This window comes from Penaeus vannamei, chromosome 41 (genome assembly GCF_042767895.1).
Source record: "Penaeus vannamei isolate JL-2024 chromosome 41, ASM4276789v1, whole genome shotgun sequence".
NCBI classification, from domain to species: domain Eukaryota; kingdom Metazoa; phylum Arthropoda; class Malacostraca; order Decapoda; family Penaeidae; genus Penaeus; species Penaeus vannamei.
In genome coordinates, this window is record NC_091589.1 from 19,625,153 (window position 1) to 19,636,106 (window position 10,954).

A 10,954-nucleotide genomic window follows, 5' to 3' on the forward strand; every position below is an offset into this window, starting at 1 on the left:
TCAAGTCAGATCAGGTCAAATCACATCACATCACATCATATCACATCAGATCAGGTAAGATCACATCACATCACATCAGATCACATCAAATCAGATCACTTCAGATTAGGTCAAATCACATCAGATCAGGTCAAACCACATCAAACAAATCAGGTCACATCAAATCAGATAAAATCACATCAGACAAGTCAGATCACATCACATCAGATCACATCAGATGAGTCAGATCAGGTCAAGTCACATCAGACGAGTCAAGTCAAATCAGACAAGTCAGATCAGATCACGTCAGATCAGGTCAAATCAGACGAGTCAGGTCACATCAGAACAGGTCAGATCAGGTCATATCAGGTCAGATTACATGAGACGAGTCAGGTCACATCAGACAAGATCAGATCACGTCAGACCAGGTCAGATCACATCAGATCAAGTCACATCAGATCAAGTCAGATCAGGTCAAATCACATCAGATCACGTCAGATCAGGTCAAATCACATCAGACGAGTCAGGTCACATCAGACGAGTCAGGTCACATCAGACAAGTCAGGTCACATCAGACAAGTCAGATCAGATCACGTCAGATCAGGTCAAATCACATCAGATCACATCAGATCACGGTAAATCACATCAGATCAGTCAGATCACATCAGACGAGTCAGATCAGGTCAAATCACATAAGACGAGTCAGATCAGGTCAAATCACATCAGACGAGTCAAATCACATCAGCCGAGTCAGGTCAGGTCAGATCAGGTCAAATCACATCTGACATGTCAGGTCACATCAGATCAGTCAGATCACATCACATCAGATCACATCAGACGAGTCAGGTCACATCAGACAAGTCAGGTCACATCAGACAAATCAGATCAGATCACGTCAGATCAGGTCAAATCACATCAGATCACGTCAGATTATGTCAAATCACAGCAGACAAGTCAGGTCACATCAGATCACATTAGATCAGGTCAGATCACATCACATCAGATAACATCACATCAGACGAGTCAGGTCACATCAGACAAGTCAGGTCAGATCACATCAGATCACATCAAATCAGACGAGTCAGGTCACATCAGAACAGGTCAGATCACATAAGACGAGTCAGGTCACATCAGGCAAGTCAGATCAGATCACGTCAAACCAGGTCAAATCACATCAGATCACGTCACATCAGATCACGTCAGATCACGTCAGATCGGGTCAAATCACATCAAATCACATCAGATCATGTCAAATCACATCAGACGAGTCAGGTCACATCAGACAAGTCAGATCAGATCACGTCAGATCAGGTCAAATCACATCAGATCACGTCAGATCAGGTCAAATCACATCAGATCACGTCAGATCAGGTCAAATCACATCAGACGAGTCAGGTCACATCAGACAAGTCAGGTCACATCAGACAAGTCAGATCAGATCACGTCAGATCAGGTCAAATCACATCAGATCACATTAGATCAGGTCAAATCACATCAGACGAGTCAGGTCACATCAGACAAGTCAGGTCACATCAGACAAGTCAGATGATATCACGTCAGATAAGGTCAAATTACATCAGATCACGTCATATCAGGTCAAATCACATCAGATCACGTTAGAAGAACAAACAAGGAGACAGAACAGGGACTTCTCCTATCACATAAATCACCCGAACCAGTATTACCAGGGTCAAAACCCACACTGGATGAGCCACCCACAGCCATGAAAGCCACCTCAAAGACAGGGAAGATATCCCCAAAGAGGAAATTACTACTAGGCCCAAGGGCAAGCAGGAGGGTACGGCAGATGGGGTTGGAATTCATAGTGACAGAAGTGCCTCTGGCCAGAACCCAGCCCTCTGTACTAAGCAAAGGAAGATCTTTTGTTCCTGGGCCTCCCCAAAAAAGCCCTGTTGGAGAACCTAGGAAGCTCTATGAATAGATTAAAAGAGCAAATAAACAAAATATTTGCAGACTCCATCCTACCAGGCCTTGAAAATGAAGAACTAGGCACACACAAAAAGAGGAGAATCATGCCACAGCAACTTCCAATGAAACAGAGGATGAGCATTCCTACAAAGAAACTCCCAGGTTTAGAAACAATGGTACATTGTGAAACCATGGATGTAGGAGAAAGAATCTTAGAAAAGTGTCCCTCAAATATGAGCAAAGTAGAAAGAGAGACCTTGAAAGATCTAGCTCAAAACCCAGACTTGGTCATTAAAAAAGCAGACAAAGATGGAGCATTAGTGGTTCTGAAGAGAGAAAGTTACATAAAAATGGGTGAAGCCCATTTGAAAGATACCGAAACATATATCCCCTTAAGCAACCCAGATAAAGGACTAGAAACTGTAAAGAGACAAGATCTTAGTAAACCGTTTCTTCAATCTAGATAACTCAGAAAAAGGAGGAGGAAACAGAAAAGGTTTCCTAGCAGGACAAAGGGATGCATTACTAGAACATAACCCAATTATCCCGCACTGGTATGTCCTACCAAAAACCCATAAGAAAAAGGACCCTGATACAGGCCTATGGCCAGGTAGACCAGTACTAAGTGGATGTAATGCCCCCACCAGACCAGTAGATAGATTGTTAACAACCTATCTCACTCCCCTGTCGGACCTCCTCCTTGAGAGATTACAAGATACTACAGCCTTCCTGAGGAAAGTTTCCGCATTTCCCAGGTTTCCGCCAGGCTCTATTATTTTCTCCTTTGATATAGTTTCACTATATCCCTCCATCCCCCAGGAGGAAGCTTCTTTTGTAGTGGCAAACTTCTATGAGAAGAATTTTGCATACGTAAAAGAGAAGCTAAAGACAGACTATAATATCATAGCCCCCCCACCATACCTAATAAAGGAAGGTATAGACCATGTCTTACAAGGCACACTCCTGAGATTCAATGAGCACTTCTATAACCAGGGCAAAGGTACAGCAATAGGAGCTTCAGTCTCTGTAGCCATAGCTGAAATTTTTGTCCATGCTAGCATAGAAGGGAAAAGACAAAAGCTGGACAAACAACCATCAGTATTCTATAGATACATAGACGATATCTTTGGAATCTTTACCGGCACAGAGGCTGAGCTCATGGAATACCACCAGGAGTTGAATAAAATACACCCAGATTTAAAGTTCACAGTGGAACACAGCAATAAGGAATTGCCTTTCCTGGACACTCTGGTGTATATAGACAATGAAGGAAAAGTACAAACAACGGTGTATCATAAACCATCAAACACACACCAGTACTTACATTTCCACTCTTGCCACCCCCCCAAGCCTCAAGAGATCACTACCTTATTCTCAAGCATTAAGAATCAAAAGAATAGTAAGTGAGCCGCACAAACTAGAGGAAACATTGAAAGACATGGTGGGCTTCTTTACAAAAAGAGGATATTACAAAAGAACACTAGGATCAGCTCTGAATAGATTAAAAGAGGTAAACAGAGAGACACTCTTGGAAAGAAAAGAGAGACCAGGATAATACCGCCTGATTTTTCCCATGCTATATTCCCCGTGCCTAGAAAGAGTACTAAACCATTCCTTAAAGGAAATATGGGAATGGGTCTCAGAAAATGCTGAAGGAACCCCATGGGAAAAGCATTTCACAGGCCCACACCCCATGATAGCATAGAGAAAAGGAAAAACTATAGCGGACCACCTGGTCAGAGCACATTTCCCCAGACCTCAAAGGAATAATCAACATTAAAAAATACAGGGAAGAGAAAGAAGTGATAAATAGAATACAAACAAAGCAAAGTCAACATTCATAAAGAAGCAGATTTACAACAAATATTTAACAAAGAAATGACAAACAAAAAAGAAATGTAATGAAAATAATAAAATGAAAAAACAAAGTAATAATGGATAAGTCATAAACAAATAAATAAACAAACAAAAATGCAAAATGATAAACAAATATTGGTAATTTACAAGAAACTATACGACCAAGATTTACGGAAGAACGTAATAACATTAAAAATAATAGACATAGAAAAAAGCATTTCTTTAGCAGATTGACGCACGGCGGTAAAAATCCCCTGACCGCTCAAGAGCCTAATTAATGATGGCAATAGAAAGATAAAGAACCTACAATTGAGATGCAAACAAAAGATAATGGAAAAAAATGCAGATATAAAGAGTAATAAACAATATAAAATGACAGCAAATCGCGGACACCGATAAAAGCTAAAAATACGAAAGAAATAACTAAAATATAAAGGAAATAATGTTACCATTACATGGAATAATAAATAAACAAAATATAATGGATAATAGATAAATGTAAACATGCAGAGACAAAGAATAATAAACGAGAATAACAGACGAATTAAAACATAAAATAACAGCTGATCGCGGAGATCGGTCAATACTGGAAATATGTTATAATTAAAGAAATCCTAAGGAAAAGGCAAGATAGGATATCAACAGAATAACTAAAAATAAAGAATAATACAATATCTAAAGGACAAACATAATAAATAAAGAAGAATGGAGATATACAAAAAACAATAAACAATAACATCGTACGAAAAAATATGAAAAATGACTATGAATCGCGAACATTGGTACAAGCTGGAATCATATGTTTAAAGATAAATGGAAATACTAAGGAAACTGTAATATTAAAGAAAGATACGATGAGATACTGTATAATCAATTTTAAAACTAAAAGGGATGAGAAATCTCAAATAGCGCGATATAATAGACCCTATAGAGAAAAGTCGGAGAACATTCTAAAAGGAATCCCACAGGGAGACGAGGGAACCTAACCCCCGTTTCTCAGGACACAGTTTCCTGTATGCTTTACTTCGAAAAATACTCGCTTTTGAATATATGTTTGCTTATCAATATTAAACATTTGTATATTTATGATTTGTTTACATATAAATCTTTGCAAGATTTTATGTCTGCTTAAAATATTAAGCGACTTTGGTCCCTCTTGTTTCCGCGGTACGAACCATCTCCGAGATTTACCGCGATACTCTTTCGCTTATATCTTTCGATAGACAGCGAATGGAGGTTTTATATTTGCAGAATTTACAGGACATGTTTCTATGTATACTGTAAATAGAATCGACGTAGTTCGGCCTCTCCTTCTTGAGATAAGCGGCACCAAAGGTTAAATAAGTTTTTCGCAGTCCCCCCCCTTCGATCTATACAGTTTTCGGTAATGTATTTCGTACATTTTTCTTGTGTTACAGGGTATGCTTTAGTAGTATATACGCCTTGTATTATCTTCAGTCTAAGGACTTTTTCTTTCGTTTTTCTCGACCTTATGCTTAAACTTTTTTTTACTTTTATAATGTGTTATCCTTCCAGGAACCAGGCAGTTGTGACAGGATACTTCAGGTATGGACCCTAACCTAACCTAACTAACCTAACCTAACCTAACTAACCTAACCTAACTAACCTAAGCGAACCTAAACTAAACCTAACCTAACCTAACCTAACCTAAACCTAAACTAACCTAACTAACCTAACCTAACCTAACTAACCTAACCTAAACTAAACCTAACCTAACCTAACCTAAACCTAACCTAACTAACCTAACCTAACCAAACCTAACCAAAACCTAACCTAACCTAAACCTAACCTAACCTAAACCTAACCTAACCTAACCTAAGCTAACCTAAGCTAAGTAACCTAACCTAACCTAACCTAAACCTAACCTAACCTAACCTAACCCTAACCTAACCTAACCTAACCTAACCAACCTAACCTAACCAACCTAACCTAACCTAACCTAACCTAACCTAACCTAACCTAACCCTAACCTAACCTACAGGGTACGCTTTAGTAGTATATACGCCTCGTATTATCTTCAGTCTAAGTACTTTTTCTTTCGTTTTTCTCGACCTAATGCTTAAACTTTTTTACTTTTATGATGTGTTATCCTTCCAGGAACCAGGCAGTTGCGACAGGATACTTCAGGTATGGACCCTAACCTAACCTAACCTAACCTAATCTAACCTAAACTAAACCTAACCTAACCTAACCAAACCTAAACTAACCTAAGTAACCTAACCTAACCTAACTAACCTAACCTAAACTAAACCTAACCTAACCTAACTTAAACCTAACCTAACTAACCTAACCTAAACCTAACCTAACTAACCTAAACTAAACCTAACCTAACCTAAACCTAACCTAACCTAACCTAAACCTAACCTAAGCTAACCTAACCTAAGTAACCTAACCTATCCTAACCTAACCCTAACCTAAGCCTAACCTAACCTAACCTAACCTAACCTAACCTAACCTAACCTAAACCTAACCCTAACCTAACCTAAATTAACCTAACCTAACCTAACTCAACCCAACCCAACCTAACCTAACCTAACGTAACCTAACCTAACCTAAACCTAACCTAAACCTAACCTAACCTAAACCTAACCTAACCTAACCTAAATCTAACCTAACCTAACCTAACCTAAACCTAACCTAACCTAAACTAACCTAACCTAAACTTAACCTAACCTAACCTAACCTAACCAAACCTAACCTAACCTAACCAAACCTAACCAAACCTAACCTAACCTAAACTAACCTAACCTAACCCAACCTAACCTAAACTTAACCTAACCTAACCTAACCCTAACCTAACCTAACCTAACCCTAACCTAACCTAACCTAACCTAACCAACCTAACCTAACCAAACCTAACCAAACCTAAACTAGCCTAAACCTAACCTAACCTAAACTTAACCTAAGCTAACCTAATCTAACCTAAACTTAACCTAACCTAACCTAACCTAACAAATTAAACTAAACTAACCTAACCTAACCTAACCTAACCTAACTAACCTAACCAAACCTAATCTAAATTAACCTAACCTAACCTAACCTAACCTACCCCCCTAACCAAACCTAACCTAACCTACCCCACTAACCTAACCTAACCTAACCTAACCTACCCCACTAACCTAACCTAACCTAACCTAAACCTAAACTAATCTAACCTAACCTAACCTAAACCAAACCAAACCAAACCTAACCTAACCAAACCTAACCAAACCAAACCTAACCTAACCTAAACTTAACCTAACCTAACCTAAACCTAAACTAACCTGAATCTAACCTAACTTAACCAACCTAACTTAACCTAACCTAACCTAAACTAACCTAACCTAAACCTAACCTAACGTAACCTAACCTAAGCCTAACCTAACCTAACCTAACTAACCTAACCTAACCTAACCTACCCTAACCTAACCTACTCTAACCTAAACCTAACCTAACCTAACCTAACCTAACCTAACCTAACCTAACCTAACCTAAACCTAACCTAACCTAAACCTAACCAAACCTAACCTAACCTAAACCTCACCTCACCTAACCTAAACTTAACCTAACCTAACTAAACCTAACCTAACCTAACCTAACCTAACTAAACTTAACCTAACCTAACCAAACCTAACCTAACCCAACCTAACCTAGCCTAACCTAACCCATCCTAACCCAACCTAACCTAACCTAACCTAATCTAACCTAACCTAACCTAACCTAACCAAACCTAACCTAACCTGACCTAACCTAACCTAAACCTAACCTAACCTAAACTAACCTAACGTAACCTAACAAACTAAACTAAACTAAACTAACCTAACCTAACCTAAACTAACCTAACCTACCCAACCTAACCTAACCAACCTAACCTAACCAACCTAATCTAACCTAACCTAACCCTAAGCCTAACCCTAACCTACCTAACCTAACCTAACCTAACCTAAACCTAACCCTAACCTAACCTAAATTAACCTAACCTAACCTAACCCAAGCTAAGCTAAGCTAAGCTAAGCAACCCTAACCTAACCTAACCTAACCCTAACCTAACCTAACCCTAACATAACCTAAACCTAACCTAACCTAACTTAAACCTAACCTAACCCTAACCTAACCTAAATTAACCTAACCTAACCTAACCCAACCTAAGCTAAGCTAAGCTAAGCAACCCTAACCTAATCTAACCAAACCTAAACTAACCTAAACCTAACCTAACCCAACCTAAACCTAACCTAACCTAAACTAAACCTAACCTAACCTAAACTAACCTAACCTAAACCTAACCTAACCTAACTTAAACCTAACCTAACCTAAAGTAACCTAACCTAACCTAACCTAAACTTAACCTAACCTGACCTAACCTAACCTAACCTAACCAAACCTAACCTAACCAAACCTAACCTAAACTAACCTAACCTAAACCTAACCTAACCTAAACTAAACTAAACTTAACCTAACCTAACCTAACCGAACCTAACCTAACCTAACCTAACCAAACTAACCTAACCTAACCAAACCAAACCTAACCTAACCTAACGTAAACGTAACCTAACCTAAACCTAACCTAACCTAAACTTACCATAACCTAACAAACTAAACTAAACTAACCTAACCTAAACCTAACCTAACTAACGTAACCTAACCTAACCTAACCTAAACCTAACCTAACCTAACATAAACTTAACCTAATCTAACCTAAACTTAACCTAGCCTAACCTAACCTAACAAACTAAACTAAACTAAACTAACCTAACCTAACCTAAACCTAACCTAAGTAACGTAACCTAACCTAACCTTATCTAACTTAACCTAACCTAACCTAACCTACCCCCCTAACCTAACCTAACCTAAACTACCCCACTAACCTAACCTAACCTAACCTAATCTAACCTAACCTAACCTAAACCTAACCTAACCTAACCAAACGTAACCTAACCAAACCAAACCTAACCTAAACCTAAACTTAACCTAACCTAACCTAACCTAAACCTAACCTAACCTAAACCTAACCTAAACCTAACCTAACCTAACCTAAATCTAACCAAACCTAACCCAAACTAACCTAACCTAACCTAACTTCAACCTAACCTAACGTAACCTAACCTAAGCCTAACCTAACCTAAACCTAACCTAACCCACCTAACCTAACCTACCCTAACCTAACCTACCCTACCCTAACCTAACCAAACCTAACCTAACCTAAACCTAACCTAACCTAACCAAACCTAACCTAACCTAACCTAAAGATAACCTAACCTAACCTAACTTAACCTAATCTAACCTAACCTAACTAAACTTAACCTAACCTAACCTAACCTAACCTAACCTAACCTAACCTAACTTAACCTAACCTAACCTAACCTAACCAAACCTAACCTAACCTAACCTAACCTGACCTAACCTAACCTGACCTAACCTAACCTTACCTAACCTAACCTAACCTAAACTAAACTAAACTAAACTTAATTTAACTTAACTTAACTTAACCTAACCTAACCTAACCTTAACCTATAGATACATAGACGATATCTTTGGAATCTTTACCGGCACAGAGGCTGAGCTCATGGAATACCACCAGGAGTTGAATAAAATACACTCAGATTTAAAGTTCACAGTGGAACACAACAATAAGGAATTGCCTTTCTTGGACACTCTGGTGTATATAGACAATGAAGGAAAAGTACAAACAACGGTGTATCATAAACCATCAAACACACACCAGTACTTACATTTCTACTCTTGCCACCCCCCAAGTCTCAAGAGATCACTACCTTATTCTCAAGCATTAAGAATCAAAAGAATAGTAAGTGAGCCGCACAAACTAGAGGAAGTATTGAAAGACATGGTGGGCTTCTTTACAAAAAGAGGATATTGCAAAAGAACACTAGGATCAGCTCTGAATAGATTAAAAGAGGTAAGCAGAGAGACACTCTTGGAAAGAAAAGAGACCAGGATAATACCGCCTGATTTTTCCCATGCTATATTCCCCGTGCCTAGAAAGAGTACTAAACCATTCCTTAAAGGAAATATGGGAATGGGTCTCAGAAAATGCTGAAGGAACCCCATGGGAAAAGCATTTCACAGGCCCACACCCCATGATAGCATGGAGAAAAGGAAAAACTATAGCGGACCACCTGGTCAGAGCACAATTCCCCAGACCTCAAAGGAATAATCAACATTAAAAAATACAGGGAAGAGAAAGAAGTAATAAATAGAATACAAACAAAGCAAAGCCAACATTCATAAAGAAGCAGATTTACAACAAATATTTAACAAAGAAATGACAAACAAAAAAGAAATGTAATGAAAATAATAAAATGAAAAAAAGTAATAATGGATAAGTCATAAACAAATAAACAAACAAACAAAAATGCAAAATGATAAACAAATATTGGTAATTTACAAGAAACTAAACGACCAAGATTTACAGAAGAATGTAATAACATTAAAAATAATAGACATAGAAAAAAGCATTTCTTTAGCAGATCGACGCACGGCAGTAAAAATCCCCTGACCGGTCAAGAGCCTAATTAATGATGGCAATAGAAAAATAAAGAACCTACAAATGAGATGCAAACAAAAGATGATGGAAAAAATGCAGATATAAAGAGTAATATACAATATAAAATGACAGCAAATCGCGGACACCGATAAAAGCTAAAAATACGAAAGAAATAACTAAAATATAAAGGAAATAATGTTACCATTACATGGACTAATAAATAAACAAAATATAATGGATAATAGATAAATGTAAACACGCAGAGGCAAAGAATAATAAACGAGAATAACAGACGAATTAAAACATAAAATAACAGCTGATCGCGGAGATCGGTCAATACTGGAAATATGTTATAATTAAAGAAATCCTAAGGAAAAGGCAAGACAGGATATCAACAGAATAACTAAAAATAAAGAATAATACAATATCTAAAGGACAAACATAATAAATAAAGAAGAATGGAGATTATTGCATTAATTATAACTTTTTCTAATGATAATAATAATATTGATAATTTTAGAAATAATAACAACAATAATAACAATTAAAATAACAATAATAGCGATATGATTATTTCAATGATTATATTTATTATCATTATCGTTATTATTCTTGTTATTGTCATGAAAATCATTAGAATATTGTCGATTATTGCTATTATTGCATTAATTACGCAAATTATCATTA

At 37.5% G+C, this 10,954-nt stretch overlaps 1 protein-coding gene across 1 annotated transcript; it reads left to right on the plus strand.

Annotated features, from left to right (window-relative positions):
• Positions 1–2,012: 2,012 nt before the first annotated feature.
• Positions 2,013–3,613, plus strand: LOC138860526 (uncharacterized). The gene is made up of 3 exons (XM_070118115.1): positions 2,013–2,262; positions 2,372–3,307; positions 3,504–3,613. The coding sequence occupies exons 1-3, from the start codon at positions 2,013–2,015 to the stop codon at positions 3,611–3,613; spliced, it is 1,296 nt and encodes a 431-aa protein (XP_069974216.1).
• The last annotated feature ends 7,341 nt before the right edge of the window (positions 3,614–10,954 follow it).

Coding starts and splice junctions, on each gene's coding strand:
- LOC138860526 (XM_070118115.1), top strand. CDS start 2,013: ATGCCACAGCAACTTCCAATGAAACAGAGGATGAGCATTCCTACAAAG. Junction 2,263..2,371: donor AGAAAGTTACATAAAAATGG/GTGAAGCCCATT, acceptor TCTTCAATCTAG/ATAACTCAGAAAAAGGAGGA. Junction 3,308..3,503: donor CATTAAGAATCAAAAGAATA/GTAAGTGAGCCG, acceptor CCCCGTGCCTAG/AAAGAGTACTAAACCATTCC.